Genomic DNA, 20,015 nt, shown 5'->3' on the forward strand with positions numbered 1-20,015 from the left:
AAGGTACTATATGGCAAGTAGTTGTTTCAAAACCAGGCGGTCCTGTAATCGAGTCAGAATAATAGGCTTCACCGTGCCTTCTGTTATTTCTACAGTTGGCGGAGCCGGGGCTAAGTTAATTCAATTCAGTACTGAGGTTTAGTAGCAGGGGAGTTTACCTGGTCAATGTTCATCTCTCCCATCAATTTTTAAAACCTAGGCGGTGAAAGGTGCTATGTAAATGCAACTCCTCCCTTTATTTTCAACCAAGGGGATTTATGTAGGAAACTCTATAATGAATGAAAAATACCAAGGTGGTGGTTGCTGGAGTAGAAGCTTTATACTTAGAGAGAAACGTACAGTTTACAGTGTGCAACAAATTGAAGACTAATTCATACAATGGCCAACTCCTAATAAAATAACATGCATTTAGCAGCAACTTGTCCTTAATATTTACACTGTCAGCCTCAAGTTCCAGCTTGGGGGTGAGGCAGAAGCAGCTCAGGCCACTGCCTAGAACAGGAGATACAAGTTGGGGAAAGAGTGGTGCAATTACAACAGAAAATATGCATCATCTGTGGAGAGAAAGAGTTAACATTTCAGATCAATGATCCTGCATCAGAACTGAGGAAAGATAGAAATGTAAATAGGTCCTGCCCTGCACCCTAATCACAGACCTCTCTCCACAGATGTTGCCTGACCTGCTGTGTATTTTGCAAAAGCAAAAAGAGTTGTGCATTTGGGGAGAGTCAAGCCTGCTCCACCATTCAATAAGATTATGGCTGATCTGCCTCAACTCCTCCCCTAAAAAAATTGTATGGAGCAGGTAGGAAGTGGGAGATAAATTATCAGAAGGAGCTGGCAGGAGAACCTTATTCCAGCCAGACCAATAGATAGATTCTCTCCTCCTCTCTCTCTCTCTCATGCTTCAGCAAACAGATGTCTCATCGTCCTGCAACTTCACTCGAATCCCCAGGTCACTTAATCTTCCACAGCTGGGAAAAGGGAGAGGAAAATAGATTATTTTAATTCGGTACAAAGTTAATCAAATTTGATTTGTAGGGACAAACATCTTGTGGTAATAGGGAAATCCTGATTTAACATCCAGGAGATGGGGGAAGAACAGAATAGATGCTGTCTCTTCCGTCAATTCACACTGCCTTTGTATGTTGTGGGGTAACTCACCCTGAGGTTGAAGCCCAGCAGATCACTGATCACGCCAGACACCGCAGACAGAATGACGACCCGCGTAATGTTGTACAACAGTGGGTTCCTAGTCAGTCCATACACCCTGAAAGGAGAGTCCAGCTCCTGTTGGCGAAAGAACACTGAGTCAGTGATAACACCCCTCCCATTGCCAGTTACTCATTACTTGCAGACCTCCTTCAAGAGGGCGGGTCTGTTTTCTCTCCCCTCCGGTAGATGCTGTCTCTTGTGGAGAATGCATTCCTCCTCATATGAGAGGCTGTTCTCCAGGTGAGGCAGTAAATGCCAAAGGACTGCAACTCTATAAGGCAACACAGGGCCTGTTAGGCAGTTATGCACGTGTGCAACAAGACTGGAAGTGTGAGTAGGGTAGTCATCTCACCCAAAGCAGCACCTCCAACAATGCAGCACCCGCTCAAGTACTGCCCCTCCGGCAGTCCAGTGTTCTTGCAGGTGAGAGGTATAAGGGAAGGTGTGAGTGAGGGGGAAGAAATGGAAAGAGCAATGGAGGAGAGGTAGAAAAACAGTGGGAGAGTTTCTCACCTTCAGCAACTTTGTGGCAAGTTTTAGCACATTATTAACAATAGAGAGCTGCTCCTTCTTGTTGGGTTTTGTCTCCATCTTAAGATACAAGTTGATCTATTAGCGAAAAAAGCACTAATAAGGTTTCAACATGGACTGCCAAAAAAACCCCACCCGAAGCATAACAGACTTTGTTCTCCGTTTCCCAATATTTTCTGCAAATTTGCCCCAAGGATAAAAACAATTCCTGAATAAAAAACTCAGCTCCATCAGACACAAAATAGGAGTAGGCCATTCGGCCCCTTGAGCCTGCTCCGCTATACATTAAGATCATGGCTGATCTGCTTGTTTGAATTCCACATTTCCATTTACCCCTTATAACTTTTGATTCCCTTGCCTAACAAGAATCTATCTACCTCCACCTTCAAAATATTCAATGACCCCGCCTCAGTCCCACAACCCTCAGAAAAAAATTTCTCCTCATCTCTATTAAAAAGGCACCCCCTATTTCTGGACTCACTCATCAGCGGAAACAAGCCCATTCTGTCTAACCTTTCCTCATAAGACAACCTGCTCATTCCAGGTATCAATCTAGTAAACCTCTGAACCGCCTCCAATGCATTTACATCCTTCCTTAAATAAGGAGACCAAAACTGCACACACTATTCCAGATGTGGTCTCACCAATGCCCTGTATAAATGAAGCATAACATCATTACTTTTATGTTCAATCCCTCTCGTAATAGCATTCCAATAGCCGCCTTAATTGCTTGCTATACCTGCATACTAACTTTGTGACTCTTGCACTAGAACACCCAAGGTCCCTCTGCATCTTGGAATTCTGCAGCTGTTCTCCGTTTACATAATACTTTGCTTTTTGATTCTTCCTGCCAAAGTGAACAACTTCACCCATCTTCACTCATAACAGAACCCAGCCTCCTGGAGTAATCATTACCTCCACTAAACAGAAGTACATTTCTTAGCACCTTTCATGACTTCAAAGCCAATGAAGTACTTTTGGACTGCAGTCACTGTTGTAATGTAGGAACTACATTATACTCCATCTGTCAGATCTTTGCCCACTCACAACCTATCTATATCCATCTGCAACCTCCTTTGTCCACTTCACAACATACTTTCCTACCTATCTTTATATCATCTGCAAATTTAGCTACCATGTCTTCACTCCCCTCATCTAAGTAATTGATATAAATTGTAAAATGTTGAAGCCCCAGCGGGATCTACTTGTCAGATCCTGCCAATCAGAAAAAGACCCATTTATGCATACTCTGCTTTCTGCCAGCCAATCTTCTATCCATACTGATAATGTCACCCCCCTACACCATGAGCTTTGATTTTTCGCAGCAATCTTTGATGTGGCACCTTATCGAATGCCTTCCGGAAATCCAAGTATAGCACGTCTACAGGCTCTCCTTTATCCACAGCGCATGTTACTCGGTCTCATTAAGAGCAGTATCGAGGTCTAGCTTACACAGATGTACCATTTATCAAGATCTAACAGGATCCCATCTACCCAATAGCATCCCAATTAACTTGCTCTACTGATTAAACATTTGGCACCTACCTGTTCTGTGAGCAATATGGAAACATTATTGTATTTCCTGCTGACCTCTGATCCCAGTGTGACCAACCTCAGCAGGAAAACCGCCAGAGCTGCTCCCCAGATCAATAGCTCCCAGTTATACAGAGAATCCAAAAAGCTCATGTGGCCGTGAAGAATCTGGGGATTCAGAAAAGAGTTGCTCACGTGTTGTGAAAAGGACTCTGTGATAACTAATATATAAAGTCACACCCATCTTCACTCATAACATAACAGAGCTCAGCCTCCTGGAGTAATCATTACCTCCACCCTTCACTAAACAGAAGCGCATTTCTTAGCACCTTTTATGACTTCAAGATGTCCCAAAGGACTTCACAGCCAATGAAGTACTTTTGGACTGTAGTCACTGTTGTAATGTAAGAAATGCGGCAGCCAATTTGCAGGCTCCCACATACAGTAATGTGGTAATGACCTGACCATTGTTTTATGTTGTTTGAGGAATAAATATTGGGTAGGACACAGTGAATAACTCCCCTGCTCTAGTAGGAATAGTGGCTGTGGAATTTCATTTTAACGTCTCATCTGAAACCCGGCACCTTCTGACTGCAGCACTCCCTCAGTACTGCACTGGAGTGTCAGCCTGGATTGTGCTCTTAAGTCTCTGGAGTGAAACTTGAGCCCACAAGCTTCTGGCACTCTATCAATGCAAGTTCCTTCTTTCGATACACTCAGCTCTAATTATCACTAATGCGATGTTCGCGGTAATATGGCTGTCAGCATGGGAGGAATGGGAATAACATATGGGGTTACAAGGACATAACTAAGGGGTTCAAGTAACATCAGAAATTCCCTGACAGGAGACAACTGGATATCACCAACTTGCCCTTTCCTCAATAAACTGAAACAGGTTCTGAGTCTTACCTGAGCACAGCAGACAAAAGCGATGGACAGAGTGAGTAAGAACGCCGATGAAACAATGACGTCAACCGAGCGCTGTGGGCCCCGCCTCTGTGATAGTGAGAAAGAGAAAGTGAAGAGAGCAAGTGAAGCAGAGTCCCATAGACAAGAGAGGTAGAGGCAGAGTGAGCAAAACAGTGAGTGGCAGAAAGAGATGAAGAGAGAGAGAGAGAGAGAGAGATGTTAATCAATTAGACAGCTGGTTTTTCATTTCAGTTTGAAAGCAATGATGCAGGTTAAGGCTTATGCAACCACTACCCAAGTATTTCTTAGGATTAGACTTTCTCACTAAAGACAAGATCTGAGGTATTTTTAAACCCAGAAATGTTGGAATCTTGATGGGGGACTGATGCTTCAGTTGAAGTAGTTTAATCTTGTTCTCTCACAGTCTGCTGGACCACAGGGCAAGTCTAAGGGAACAACAATAAACAGGAAACAATTCCTCAAAGGCTCACTGAATATCAACACTTTGTTGCAGGATGTCTGTTTAAATTGTGCTCTGAACAGATCCGCTCCATCCAGGACAAAGCAGCTGTTTGATTAGCACCCCATCCACCACTGATGTACAGTGGCAGCAGTGTGTACCACCTACAAGAGGCACTGCAGCAACTCACCAAGGCTCCTTCAATAGCACCTTCCAAACCCGCAACCTTACTACCTAGAAAAGTAAAGGTAGCAGATGCATGTGAACACTAATGTTTCCTCAAATTTTCTTTGTATTGGGCAGGCTTCAAACCCCTCCACGCATTACGTTTTTGTGTATGGGTCACTTACATTAAGTGTAGTGAGTTGTGAGCAGCCCATTTACTTCAACGCGTGATACATTTGATTGCTCTGCAGCTTTGCACATGTACAGCTTAAAGGGAGCATTGCTCTCCCCCCACTTGTCCTCATTCTCCCTCTCTGAAAGGTCCATACCATCTCTCCTCTCACATCCCATACCTGGCCTGTGAGTTCTCCTTTAACAACACAAGAGCTTGCATTGTCAGTAGGGTAGATGTAATGTGAGGGGGGCTTAGATCATCAAGAGCCTTAAAAATCCATTCATCTTGCCAAACACTGAAATGAAGCTCACATAGTCTGCTCTCTCATCTATTATCCATTAACTCAGGTAGCTTCAATTAACCTGACATTCCACTCTGGTGTAGGTGACTCAGTCAATGCTAAAGGCAGTTGTGCTTTGGCAATGTTCCATATATATCCGATCAATAACTAATGCAATAAAACTTGCCCATTAGAAAGGATTTGGTGATTGATCATCAAGACTAAGTCCACTGATCAACTTCACTACACCCATGTATGTGTGTTTATGGCCAAGTGGATTGTGCCCTTTAGCTGCTGTGGGTCTTTCTGGGCCATTCGGTTCCAGGTTGAGTCCCAGGTCATTAAGAACCATGCAATGGGGAGCAGTCCCAAGTCTTGATCTAATCTACAGTTGGCGGGCGGGCAGGCCCCCCTCACTTCCATCTGGCTCAGGCCCTCCCCTCACAGGCGATCGGCTACTGGGAAATTTCCCCCAGTCTCTTCCCCATCCACAACCTTTGACTGATGAATCTGCTGCACCTTCTCACCTTCTGAAGCTCAGTCTCACCCAGGGATTTGACCTGGTCCCCACCTCCTACCCTTCTCACCATGCGCTGCTCACTAACTGCACCTTGGCAGTTCAAAGAGATGGCTCACCACCATTACCACTTTCTTGAGGGGTAACTAGGGATGGGTAGTGAATGCTGAGACTTGCCAATTGTTCGCAACCCAAGAAATTTAAAAAATCTTAAATGCAGACTCCTGTGGTGATAGATACACTCGCATTACACCAAGGGAATGACAGGTGTAGCACAGACACAATGGCCTCCTCATAGAATGATACAGCACTGGAGGCCATTCAGCCCAACATGCCTATGCCATCCCTTTGGTAGAGCCATTCAATGAATTCTACTTCTCTGCTCTTGCCCCATATTGCTGCAAATTTATTCCCTTCGAATATTTATCTTTTGAGAGTTTTATTGAATCTGCTTCCACCATCCTTTGAGGCAGCGCATTCCAGATCACTCTGTAGAAAAAGTTTCTTCATGCCATCTCTGATTCTTTTGCCAATCTCCTTAAATTAATGTACACTGGTTGCCGACCCTCCTGCCACTAAATACAGCTTTTCCTTATTTAACTGACTTTGCGTGCTGTATCATTCCATGATTCCCGTACTTACCTTCAAGTAAGAACGCAGTGACAGCCACATCTTAATATTCTGCACCTTCTTCAGCCTAAAATGAGGAATCTCGGACTTACGAGCCTTCCTGGCTGATGTCAGATGACTGAAGAGCTTGGCAAACAGGAATCGCTGTGTAGACATCAATGAACAGATTGAGGCTTTACCCTTCTTCCAGAGAAGGTATACCAAAAGGAGAGGAATTTAACCATCTCCCTTTGACATTCAATGGCATTACCATTGCTGAATCCTCCACCATCAATATCCTGGGCATTACCATTGAACTGGACCAGCCATATAAATACCGTGGCTACAAAAGCAGATCAGAGACTGGGAATTCCAGAGACTAACTCACCTCCTGACTCCCCAAAGCATGCCCGCCATCTACCACCAAGGCACAAGTCAGGAGTATGATGGAATACTCTCCACTTGCCTGGATGTATGCAGCTCCAACAACACTCAAGAAGCTCAATACCATCCAGGACAAAGCAGGCCGCTTGATTGGCACCCCATGCACAAACATTCACTCCCTCCACCATCGATGCACAGTAGCAGCAGTGTGTACCATCTACAAGATGCACTGCAGGAATTCACAAAGGCTCCTTAGGCAGCACCTTCCAAACCCACGACCACTACCATCTAGAAGGACAAGGGCAACAGACACATGGGAACACCAGCACCTGGAAGTTCCCCTCCAAGTCACTCACCGTCCTGTCTCAGAACCATATCACCGTTCCTTCACTGTCGCTGGGTTAAAATCCTGGAACTCCCTCCCTAACAGCACTGTGGGTGTACCTAGGCCACATGGACTGCAGTGTTACAAGGCAGCAGCTCACCACCACTTTCTCAAGGGCAATTAGGGATGGGCAATACATGCCAGCCTGGCCAGTGACACCCACATTCCATGAAAAAAAAGTTAGAGTGAGACTCTGCTGTCACTCACCTGTTTGTACGTTTTCTCTGCCACACACAGAATGAAGAAAACCATCCACATCAGACAGAACCGTTCCAAAACATTAATGAGCACCAGGGCGATGAGCAGCCCATCAGGTTTTGCACCACAGGCAACAGTCAGCAGCTCTGTGATGGAGTATGAGGCCAGCTGCTCCACGTCCTTTTGCTGGAAGAGGCGGAATGCGAAGGGTAGCAGGGTGAGGACTGTCGTCACCAAGTATCCCAGGATCCGGTAACCATTCTCCTGCTCAAAGGTACTGGCCTGTTGAGCAAATCAGGAGAGAAGTGAGTGAGGAAGAGGACCCCACAGAGGCTGGGAATCCCTGAATAGAAAAGATAACGTGGGAAATTTACATGAAATCACCTCCCCTGGGTCCACCATCCCTTATACCTCACCACCCACAACCCAACTCTTTCCCCCGCTTCTGATTCCCTTCCATAAGCCCTGCCCCCCTGTACCCTCCCCCACACCTTTTCCCTTTTACCCTCTCCCGTTTTATCCTCTCCCGAGTCCCTCCCCATGAGTCACTATTCCACATCTGTCACTAACAGAAATTAGACTCCAAGCAACTTTCAAGCTCTTATCACAGTCCTGCTCCGATTTTGGCTCACATCCGGAAACCCACCCGCTTCATGATCATTCCGCTAATCTCCAGGACGGACATGTCGAACTTTTTACAGTCGTTTCCTTCCCAGATTATGGCGCTGACTCGCTGTGAGCTCGGGCTGGTGCTATACAGCCAGTGCAAATGGTTCTGAAATTAAAATAAAATAAATTTAGTTCCAATTCATGTTATTGAAATCAAGCAAGATTATTCTTTGAAGGTGGAGTGCAGAGATCTCGGAGCTCTGTAGGGCTGGAGCGAGTTACAGAGGGGGGGTGGGGGAGGGTGAGGCCATGGAAGAGTTTGAACACTAGGATGAGAATTTTAAAGTCTGAGGCATTGCCTGCCCAGAAGCCAGTGTAGGTTGGCAATTAACAGATGTTAAAAGCAGAAAACAATTTGGAAGAAAAACAATGTTTAGTGGAGATAGCATGGCACAATAAGGTGACCCTGCATCGATGTGCCTTTTACTGATGGGTTACTCATTCACTTGCCAGCTAGATGTGAACGAACACTCAGGAGAATTTATTACAGCATCTTGTATAAACAGTTGTCAAGCTGCCTCTCACTTTGGAAGTGTGGATGCATGCGTCCAACAACTTGAGACTCGCTGTGGTCAGTGTAAGCTCCAACTTTAGGACACCCCAGATGCTCCCCTGGCACTAGGTGCTGCATCAGACCAGTTTCAGCAAGGCTTAGAGTGTATAGAGAAACTGGTATTTTCAAGATTACATTGACTGTAAACCAATCGGATGCAGGGATCGTAGAATCATAAAATCAGGGTACGGTAACGTAGTAGTCATGTTAATGGATAAGTAAACACAGAGAGATTAAAAATAAAAATTGCTGCAAATACTCAGCAGGTCTTGTTGTATTTGTAGACAGAGAAACAGAGTTAACATTTCACGTCGGTGACCTTTCATAATCTGCCGATTATCTCCAGCATTTTCTGTTTTTACTTCAGATTTCAGCATCAGCAGCGTTTTGCTTTTGTTGTAGTATTCCAGAGGCCCGGATGAATGATCCCACAACATGAGCTCAAAAGTAGCTGGGGAGTTAAAATTCAGCTAATTAAATCTAGAATAAAAGGCTAGTCTCAGTAATGGTGAGCAATGAAACCGTCGGATTGTTCCAAAAGCCCATTTGGTTCACTGGTATCAGTTCGGAAAGGAAATCTGCCTTCTTACCAGGTCTGGCCTACATGCAACTCGACCCTTACCTGCCTTCGGAAATATCCTAGCACGTCACTCAGCTGTGTTCAAAGCAGCAACTAACCATCACCTTCTCAGGATCAGCATGGGATGGGCAATAAATGTTGCCCTTGCCAGCGACACCCACATCCCATGGATGAATTTACCCTTCTGGCTTATGCTAGCTCTTTGACTGATAACGCTCCATGAACCGTCTTCGGACGTTTTACCACGTTAAAGGCGCAGTATAAATACAAGTTGTTGAAAGAGTTACGGGGCGGTCACCTATCAGTAAGACCCACCTGTTGGTATGGCTCTTCCATAGATGCTTTCTTGGGGAGAGTCACTCTCTGTACACCCTCACACTCACTCTCACTGGTGTAGGAGGAATGGCACCGCGGGCCATTCAGGAGGTCATCCCACAGCATGTCCTCGGTCTCCGAGCCGTGCTGGCTGCTATCCAAATCCTGCTGGGGGGTACTGCAACTTAAGGAGCTTAAGTTCACGTAGGACTTTGAACCATCCTGAAAGAAATGGAAGAAATAATATTTCATAAAAGAAGAGGTTGTCAGCAGCTGTGAAGATGACCCCACTGTTCACACTCACTGCACAAGAACCTGTCAACACAATAACCAGAAGCAGGACTAGTGACTGCCAGAGTTCCCCTTAACTTTATCCAGATCACTTTGTTATAAAGATCTACATTTATTACTTGTATATGGACCAATGCGGTAGCCAATTTTTACAAAGCAAGATCCCGCAAACAGCTGGAACGATGAGCAGTTGAACATGTTTTTGGCAGCGTTGATTCAGGAATTAACAAACAGCCAGGAGCCTTAGAGAAACCCTGCTCTTCTTTCAATAATGTCTATGGGATTTATCAACTTTTGTCGGCCGTTGATAATGTCCACCCCAACCAGTTCTCGTTTGAGAGAATTAAACGTTACTTCACTGTGTGTGGTTCGAGGGGTCTGATTTGAGCAGAAATGTTACTACAGAAATGTAATTACAGGCAGCAGTGAGTGAAACAGAATAATCCTCCAAGTTACTTCTGCAGCTCAACATAGAAAATGTCTCACTCTCAGTACTGCCTCCCACTGGCAGGTTAACTGAAGTGCACAGCAGTATGTAGCATCGGGCCCCTCATCTTGGCTGGGCTGTCCTATATACTGACCATGAGTTGGGGCAAGGGAGGAGCAGGACAACAATACTGGAAAGTACTGCGGACAAAGACAGGACAGCCATGGATAACACACTCAAATTAGTCAGAAGGTTGTGGGTTTAAATTCCTTTCCAGAGACTAGAGAAGATAATCCAGGTCAACACTACAGTGCAGTATTGAAAGAGAGCTGCGCTGTCAGATGTGCCGTCTTTCAGGTGAAACATTAAACTGAGGTCCCGTCTATCCTCTCAGGTGGACATAAAAGATCCCTTGGCATATTTTCAGGGATGAGCAGGGGAATTCTCACCCATGTTCTGACCAATATTCATTCCTGTCAACATCATAAAAATAGATTATCTGGTCATTACTACATCACTGTTTGAAGGAACTTTGCTGTGTGCAGATTAGCTGCTGCATTTCCTATCTTAACACAGTAACAACACTTCAAAAGTACTTCAGTGGCAGTAAAGCACTCGATGATTAGTTAAATAGAAACAAACAATGTGCAGGAGTACAGAGAAAAAGCAGGAGCATGGCACTAAGTCATAATGCTCATTTAGAGAGCTGGTACAGACACAATGGGCCGAATGGCCACCTTCTACGCCATAACAATTCTGTGATTCGATGTCCTGAGATTGTAAAAGGCACTACCTAAATGCACATCTGACTTTTTCTAAGCATGAAATGTCAGATTGAGACAGACCACGTCTACGGAAATAATAGAAGTTTTTTATTTACTCATGCATGGAATGAGGGTGTCGCTGGCTAAGCCAGCATTTATTGCCCACTCCTAATTACCCTCGATAAGGTGGGGGTGAGCTGCCTTCTTGAACCGCTGCAGTTGCTGTGGTGAAGGTAGACCCACAGTGCTGTTAGGGAGGGAGTTCCAGGATTTTGAAGTGAAGGATGGTGAGTGGCTTGGATGGGAACTTCCAGGTGGTGGCGTTCCTATTTGTCTGCTGCCTTTGTCCTTCTAGATGGTAGCAGTCGTGGGTTTGGAAAGTACTGTCTAAGGAGGCCTGATGAGTTCCTGCAGTGCATCTTGTAGATGGTACACACTGCTGCTACTGTGCATCGGTGTGGAGGGAGTGAATTTTTTTTTGTTCATGGGATGTGGGCGTCGTTGGCTGGGCCAGCTTTTATTGCCCATCCCTAATTGCCCTTGAGAAGGGAGTGGTTTGCTAGGCCATTTCAGAGGGCATTTAAGAGTCAACCACATTGTGGGTCTGGAGTCACACCAGGTAAGGATGGCAGGTTTCCTTCCCTAAAGGACAACCAGATGGGTTTTCACGACAACTGACAATGGTTTCATGGTCATCATTAAGCTTTTAATTCCAGATTTTTTACTGAATTAAAATTTCACCATCTTCCGTGGTGGGGTTCGAACCCAGGTCCCTGGGTATCTGGAGTGCTAGTCCAGTGACAATACCACTACGCCACCACCTTCCCAATATTTGTGGAAGGGGTGCCAATCAAGCGGGTTGCTTTGTCTTGGATGATGTTGAGCTTCTTGAGTGTTGTGGGAGCTGCGCCAATCCAGGCAAGTGGAGTGTATTGCATTGCACTCCTGACTTGTGCCTTGTAGATGGTGGACAGGCTATGGGGATTCAGGAGGTGAATTCCTCGTCGCAGGATTCCTAGCCTCTGACTTGCTCTTGTAGCCACAGTATTTATGTGGCTAGTCCAGTTCAGTTTCTGGTCAATGGTAACACATGGGATGTTTATATTGGGGGATTCAGTGATGGTTGAATACCAAGGGGAGTTGGGTAGATCCTCTTTTGTTGGAGATGGTCATTGTCTGACGCTTGTTTGGTGTGAATGTTACTTACCACTTGTCAGGTCTTGCTGCATGTGGACATGGGCTGCTTCATTATCTGAGTCGTCGCAAATGGTGCTGAACATTGTGCAATTATCAGCGAACATCCCCACTTCTGACCTTATGATGGGAGGAAGGTCATTGATGAAGCAGTTGGAAGATGTTTGGGCCTAGGACGCTACACTGAGGAACTCCTGCAGTGATGTCCTGGAACTGAGATGATTGATCTCTAACAACCACAACCATCTTCCTTTGTGCTAGGTATGACTCCAGCCAATGGAGAGTTTTCCCCCTGATTGCCATTGACTCCAGTTTTGCCAGGGCTCCCTGATGCCACTCTTGATCAAATGCTGCCTTGATGTCAAAGGCAGTCACTCTCACGTATTTTGCCTATAAATCTCATATAACACTCTGTCCAGGATCCCCCTCAGTTGGAAGTTCATCCCTTTCAATGACCAGGCTGAGAGGGGCAAACAGCCACAAGTGACGGAGATTCAATGTCAGATTCCCCAGCCTCAAGACTGTGTAAAGCTCTTTGATAAACCCAGTGTGGCTGTTCATACCTGAATTGGGGCAGTAGATTCAATTTCAGAGTCCAGTAAACTGTCAGAGTCTCGTTTTGGAATCTCCCATCTCGGAATTATTTCTCCGCCCTGTAATTCCATGGGAAAGAGATTGTAGTGAGAAAGGCAGGACTCAGTTTACATTTCAGTGCGTGGATTGTATCAAGTTCAGTCACACTTCTGACATACAGACAGTGACAGGCAGGTAAAGACCCTCTGGGCAACAACCTGCCCCGCACACCTGTGGTACCTCAGGCACCACAACATATCCACTCTCCAGACCACCCAAAACCGTAATCTCCTGAGTCAGGCAGAAGACTAGTTTAAAAACTCAAGCCAATTTGAGGAAATAACCCGGAAAATTCCTCTCCGGCCCAATTAGGCTATTGAAACTAATTTAGGAGATCACCCTAACCCCAAAGTCCCTGCGGTGCTTTTTGTAAGAGGTGATGCCCATCCCAACCAGTTCTCATTTGAGAGAATTAAACGTTCCTCCACAGTGTGTGATTTAAGAGGTCTGATTTGAGTAGAAATGTTATGACAGAAATGAAAACACAGACAGCAGTAAGTGAGGGAGAATAATCCTCTGAGTCACCTCTGCTGCTCCCAGGGTTTTGGCCTGTGTCCGTCTTCTAAGCCGTAACGTGCAGTCGTTCAAAGTCATTTCCCCGCTTTGCTGAAGTGACAACCATCGCGACTGGCTCTCTGTGTCCTCGCTGGAATTCTCATCTGAGCCCCGATTTGCAGAACCCTGAAAACACCGCACAGCTTTTCAGAACCAGTTCCAGCCCATCACAAACTTCAGAACGTTCAGAAACAGGCAAACAAGCCAGGGCAATGAAATGAGCCTCTCCCTAGAATTATAATTGTGTCTTTTATTAAACCCATTGCTACGAGTGGGAAGGCAGTGCCGATAAATCCATGCATTATTAACCAAACTGCTGGATAATTCTGTACCATCAACCAATCTACTAGTTAATCCAAGTACCAGTAATCAATCTAGCTGATAATTCACAGACCATTAGCCAATCTACTAGTTAATTCTGTACAAATACCTAGTCTCCTGGTTAATTCACATGCCATTAACCAAACTACAAATCAGCCAATCTACAGGTAAGGGTAAGGGTATGGGTAAAAGGAGGGTGAATGGGGTTGAGGTACACAACACCATGATCCAACTGAACAGCAGAATAGGCTTGAGGGGCTGAATGGCCTCCTGCTGTTCCTAATGGTCCTTGTGATTTGCGCATCAAATCTTTACACAGACAGTGAGAAGACTTACTCTCCCAGAGTTAGGTCCAGGGCCTATAGTGCACCGTCCAACTTTCCTCGACAGGTTTCTCGTCTGTGTTGCCCTAAGGAAGAAGGAAAACAGGCAATTAAACATGTAAGCTTTAGGGAAAAAAATGGAGGAACAGCAATCCTTAAATTTAGAAGGGATTTCTGTAATGTGGGGATGCTCACTGTTACTAACTTGTAGCTCAAGGGTACACAGGATCAAAGACTATCAATGTTCATCATTACTAACCCTGCACTCCAGGACATGTCTAATCACTGTGAGGCTTCAACAGAGACCATGAGTCGAATGCTGCATTGCATCATCGATGGACGCGTTTGTCAACTTCATGCTCAAACCGCACCTTGAGCACTTTGTCCAATTCTCATCCCCAGATACAAGAGGCACATTCAGGCCCCGGATACAGTGGAGTATGGAGCCACGAAGCCAATCCTGATGTCAAACGATTAAGTTAGAAGGAGCTTGGGCACTTTAGTCTTCAGAGGAGAGTTGTGGCCGACATTGTCTCCTAGTCAAACCAAAATCCCATCCATTTCTGTGCTCGCTGATCTGCCTATTCCCCCAATCTTGCAATGCCTTGAATTTAAATTTCACACCCTTGTTTCAATTTTCAAATCTCTCCATGGCCTTACCGTCCATTGATGCTGACAGGGTATTTAAAATGGGAGAGAAAATTGACCTGAAGTGGGTGCTGATTCAAAATTTTTTATATTCAATTTGAGAATCACAGAAGGGTTTATGTGTGTTAATTTTGTGTCACTGGGTCTTTACCATCACAAGACTCACCTCCTGCATCTGCCTCCATTTGAGGGTGAAGCAGAATGTCGCTGGGTTGAGACTATCTGGCAGTGAACTGTCCCCAGCAGCAGCATCAGAACTATAGGACTAACAAGTTCACTGATGTACAAAACTGGCATCAGCAAATACAGACCAACCGCCACCACTGAAAACACAAAAACAGGTGACAGAATCAGTATCGCTTTAGACAGAACAGTTACAAAGGGCGCAAATGATGTTACGATGGGCTGGTAAATGTTCTCGAATGTTTTTGCAAAGCACCTTCCAAGAGGTAGAGGAGCAGTAGCCATGTGAAGGTACCCAACGAGGTTACCTGGATCCACCATTGATAGAAAAACGGAAAGAATAACACTCGCACTATTCCCTTCCGAGTTAAAGACGTCCACGGACTTTCAGGTTTCGCTTTGACAAATGTCGATCCTGGACAATGAAGAGAAACGGTTAAAAATTAAATACAGGAAACGGATAAGGTGTAAAACATCTTTATAAGAACGGCAACAAAACTGAGGGGTTAATTTTATAATTTCGTGGGATGTGGGTGTTGCTGGCAAGGCCAGCATTTGTTGCACACCCCTAATTCCCTTGAACTGAATGGCTTGCTCGGCCATTTCAGGGGGCAGTCAAGAGGCAACTATACTGCTGTGGGTCTGGGGTCACATGTAGGCCAGACCAGGGAAGGACAGCAGATTTCCTTCCCTCAAGGACATTAGGGTTTATACAACAATCAATGATAGTTTCATGGTCATCATTATTGAGCCTAGCTTTCAGTTCCAGACTTTTTTTAAAAATTGAATTTAAAACTCCACTAGCTGCTGTGGTGGGATTTGAACCCGTGGCCCCACAGGAATTGCCTGGGCATCTGGATTATTATTAGTCCAGTGATGTCAGCACTAAGCTACCATCTCAGGTTAGAACGATAGGAAAGACTAAACAGGCTGGAGCTCTTTTTTTAAGAAAAGAGAAGGCTGAGAGGTGACCTGATCAGAGATCGTTAAAATTACAAAAGGTGTTTGCATTTATGGTTGAAGTCCAGCACTTAGGGGGTCATCAATATAGGACAATCACTACTAAATACAGTGGGGAATTCAGGAGAAACTTCTTTACCCAGGGGGTATTCAGATATAGATCAGCCACAGTCTGAGCGGTGGAACAGCCCCATGGGGCTGAATGGTCTGCTGCTGCTCCTAACGCTCCCAAGCATTGTGCTATGTATAAAATACTCTGTATGAAGGGATAATGTTGCTATTAGCTAGGTTAAAAAGACAAAATGTGATCAATAAATGGTGAAAACTCCCTCATCGCTCTCACCTCTTACAAGGTCGACATCTATTAGGTCAGACTTTATTCGGCCTGTCTTCTTTGGTTTGCTTCGCAGTCCCTGAAGTTAAGTGTTTACAGGATTTAGATTAGCTTGGTAAGAAAGGTGGGGTGTGTAAGCATGCTCTGTACCCATGTGTCACACAAATGGCACTCATTGACCTGTCTGTTGACACTGACCTGTCTGTACTCGATGTACACACAGATTAAGTGACGCCCTTTTAACACGCACACTGACCAATAATTGCGAGTAATACATTGTTAAGTAAACTATAATGGTGAGAAAGGATTTTGAATTTAAAGAAAAATTAAACACTTTGTTTAAAAATAGTCTCCAGAACCGGGAACTATCATGGATCCCTTTCAGCCTCCAGCTTGGCAAAAAACAAATCCATGTGATCCTTAGCGAAAAACAGCACAATCAATTTGTAGCAATGCTACAAGGTTAACGAGCGCCATTTTGAATATCTCACACTGTCCAATGGGTTAATGGCCCAACACCTGAACCACTCTGTCACAGCCAAAAGCTACTGTGCGCCCTGACCCAAACTCCACAGAAACAGGTTCTCAGAGGGAGAGTGAGAAGCACGGAGAATTTTAGCTGTGTTATCCCATTCGCAAAACCCACCTTAATCTCGGTTTGCTCGATGGACTTTTCCCAGATCTGTTGATCATATGCTCCAATCTGAAACAGAATAATTCCAATCAGGTAAGTTACTTGAGGAAAGAATGATGGAAAACGTCCCCTGGTTCTGTTTGTTGTAGCAACATTATATTAGGATCGTGAATCTACTGCCATAACTTACATATTTCACCTCCGAGAAGCAGAGTGTAAAGGAATATGAGTGAGTCGGGAGTGTGTGCGTGACTGATAGGGTACATGCGTGTGTTCGTGCACCAGGGAGTGAGGCGAGTGTGAGAGCCTGTGCAAGTATGTGCGCGCACATGCGAGTGTGAGCAGCAAATTGAAAACGGAAGAAAACCTTACAATCACATTCGCTGCTGTAGAATCACGGAGTGAATTCCTGCTCAGTTTGCTGCTGTTCAACCTGATCATCACCACATGTGGTGTTGTTACAGTCTCTGTTATTTCAAATGAATCGATTAAAAGAACAAAACCATAGAACAGAGAGCACTAAAAATGTCTTAAACTAATATTTTTACACCGAATTAGAGTCACAGAGGTTATAGCTATAAGGGGAGACTAAACAGACTGGGCCTCTTTTTTCCAGAAAAAGTGAAGGCTGAGGGGTGACCTAATGGAGGTCTTTAAAATGATAAAAGGGTAGACTTATAAAGAAGAGGTTTCAGAAACTCGGGACCCTCACTTGTAAATTCATTAGGGAAATCAGGAGAAACTTCTTTACCAGAGAACGGTGAGAAGGTGGAACTCACTGCCACAGATAGGTAGGTATGAGCCTAGATCAGTTGGGCCAAATGGCCTGTTTCTGTGATGTAAATACTATGTTGTTCTTTGAATTCTTGGCTACAGCTCCTTTTGCCCCAGGGTATTGGGTACATACCTTTCTTTGGTACCATGTTATGGTATCAGTTGTTTTTGAGGCCATTTGGCTCTCAGTCACCAGTGACTCATCTTATCTGGAAAAGAGAATTGAAATAAAACAGCAGGTGAATCTGGAGTTTGGGCAGTTGCAAAAAGGACTGCGTCATTGTCGCTCATTTTAACTCAATGTCAATAATCCTGCCCCCAAAAATTTCAGTTACATTAAGAGTGGTTAAGAGCAGGGTTACTGATCTACGGGAGTAATCAAAGCAGAAATCCTGTAAATCATCAGCACCACAGACTCCCCCCCACAACTCCCTATGATACACCCCTGATGCTCACATCATATAACTAACATTTCTTCATTGACTCCAAGCTGTGTCATTTCTCCCACATTCTTTCCTACGCCCTCATTGTCCAACTATAAGCGAAATACCCAGTCCTCCCTCTCCAAACCCCTGAAACCCGAGATTGCCCTCTAATCCCCCGGGACACCTCCCCAACCCCTCTGGGAAACACCCACAGTCCTCCTTCTAATCACCCCCCACTCCCTGGGTCAACCCAAACCCTCCTAGTGCCCCCACCAAACCAGAGGCCCCACCCTCCATCTAACACCCTCCTAGGCCCCTCTAAACCCGAGACCCATTCCATCCCTGGGGCACCACCCCCCACCTCACCTCACCTCCCAGGGACACGCCCCCCCAGGGACACCCCACCTCCCTCAGGGACACCCCACTCCCCACCCCTCAGGGACACCCCATCCCTCAGGGACACCCCCCCCCCCCAGCCCCCACCCTGAGGGACACCCCCCCCCAGCCCCCACGCTGAGGGACACACCCCACCCCCAGCCCCCACGCTGAGGGACACACCCCACCCCCAGCCCCCACCCTGAGGGACACACCCCACCCCCAGCCCCCACCCTGAGGGACACACCCCACCCCCAGCCCCCACCCTGAGGGACACACCCCACCCCCAGCCCCCACCCTGAGGGACACACCCCACCCCCAGCCCCCACCCTGAGGGACACACCCCACCCCCAGCCCCCACCCTGAGGGACACACCCCACCCCCAGCCCCCACCCTGAGGGACACACCCCACCCCCAGCCCCCACCCCCCCAGGGACACCCCACCCCCCCAGGGACACCCCACCCCCAGCCCCCACCCCCCCAGGGACACCCCACCCCCAGCCCCCACCCCCCCAGGGACACCCCACACCCAGCCCCCAACCCCCAGGGACACCCCACCCCCAGCCCCCACCCTGAGGGACACACCCCACCCCCAGCCCCCCCAGGGACACCCCACCCCACCCCCTGCCCCCACCCTGAGGGACACACCCCACCCCCAGCCCCCACCCCCCCAGGGACACCCCATCCCCAGCCCCCACCCTGAGGGACACACCCCACCCCCAGCCCCCACCCCCCCAGGGACACCCCACCCCCAGCCCCCACCCTGAGGGACACCCCAGCCCAGTCCCCCACCTCCCCCTCCCCGGGACAGCCCCCAAACCCCTTCGCTCCCTCCCCCGCTGAGGGACCCCCGGGTTTCCCCACCCGCCCGGAGCCGCCGCTGTCCCCGCGAGTTGGAGCCTCTGCCCCGGCCCCCGCTCTCACCTGGAGCCGCCGCCCGAGCCCGGGAGCTGGGCCTCGGCCTCAAACTGAAGCGGCTGCGGAACATGAATATTAATCAGCTCATGAATATTCAATCCCGGCGCCAATAGATAATGAGTACTTGAATATTTAATGAGGCCGGCCACGCCCCCTTTCCCAGCACCAATGGAACTGAGGCGAGGTCACTAAAAGGCACAGCAAGATCCCATTCCCCCAAAACACTGAACGTCTCAGCCTCTGATCTCAGGCTTCACATCGCGATTCAAACCATCAACTGAATAAAATCGGATCCACCCCCCCCCACAATCCCGCTCCCCCCTCCCTAACCCCAACTCCCCCAACCCAACCTGCTCCCCCCCCCCACAATCCCGCTCCCCCCTCCCCAACCCCAACTCCCCCAACCCAACCCAACCTGCTCCCCCCCCCACAATCCCGCTCCCCCCTCCCCAACCCCAACTCCCCCAACCCAACCTGCTCCCCCCCCCACAATCCCGCTCCCCCCTCCCCAACCCCAACTCCCCCCTCCCCAACCCCAACTCCCCCAACCCAACCCAACCTGCTCCCCCCCCCACAATCCCGCTCCCCCCTCCCTAACCCCAACTCCCCCCTCCCCAACCCCAACTCCCCCAACCCAACCTGCTCCCCCCCCCACAATCCCGCTCCCCGCTCCCCAACCCCAACTCCCCCCTCCCCAACCCCAACTCCCCCAACCCAACCTGCTCCCCCCCCCACAATCCCGCTCCCCCCTCCCCAACCCCAACTCCCCCCTCCCCAA

At 47.2% G+C, this 20,015-nt stretch overlaps 1 protein-coding gene across 6 annotated transcripts; it reads right to left on the minus strand.

Annotated features, from left to right (window-relative positions):
• Positions 1-301: 301 nt before the first annotated feature.
• LOC144683447 (protein PHTF1-like) lies at positions 302-19,302 on the minus strand. Of its 6 annotated transcripts, none has more exons than XM_078546468.1 (18): positions 19,244-19,302; positions 17,653-17,728; positions 16,758-16,814; positions 16,121-16,190; positions 15,074-15,232; positions 14,801-14,957; positions 14,000-14,072; positions 13,313-13,468; positions 12,718-12,807; positions 9,479-9,700; positions 8,008-8,136; positions 7,371-7,643; positions 6,428-6,559; positions 4,189-4,275; positions 3,292-3,447; positions 1,729-1,824; positions 1,165-1,290; positions 302-492 (listed from the first exon to the last, which is right to left on the minus strand). In XM_078546468.1, the coding sequence occupies exons 2-18, from the start codon at positions 17,695-17,697 to the stop codon at positions 481-483; spliced, it is 2,040 nt and encodes a 679-aa protein (XP_078402594.1). In that variant the 5' UTR covers positions 17,698-17,728; positions 19,244-19,302; the 3' UTR covers positions 302-480. The 6 variants fall into 6 exon arrangements, with proteins under 6 accessions (XP_078402594.1, XP_078402593.1, XP_078402597.1 ...); XM_078546467.1 differs by having other exon boundaries at positions 302-974; XM_078546471.1 differs by lacking the exon at positions 6,428-6,559 and having other exon boundaries at positions 302-974.
• Between the last annotated feature and the right edge of the window lie 713 nt (positions 19,303-20,015).

Source organism: Cetorhinus maximus, chromosome 8 (assembly GCF_964194155.1).
Source record: "Cetorhinus maximus chromosome 8, sCetMax3.hap1.1, whole genome shotgun sequence".
Lineage (NCBI taxonomy): Eukaryota > Metazoa > Chordata > Chondrichthyes > Lamniformes > Cetorhinidae > Cetorhinus > Cetorhinus maximus.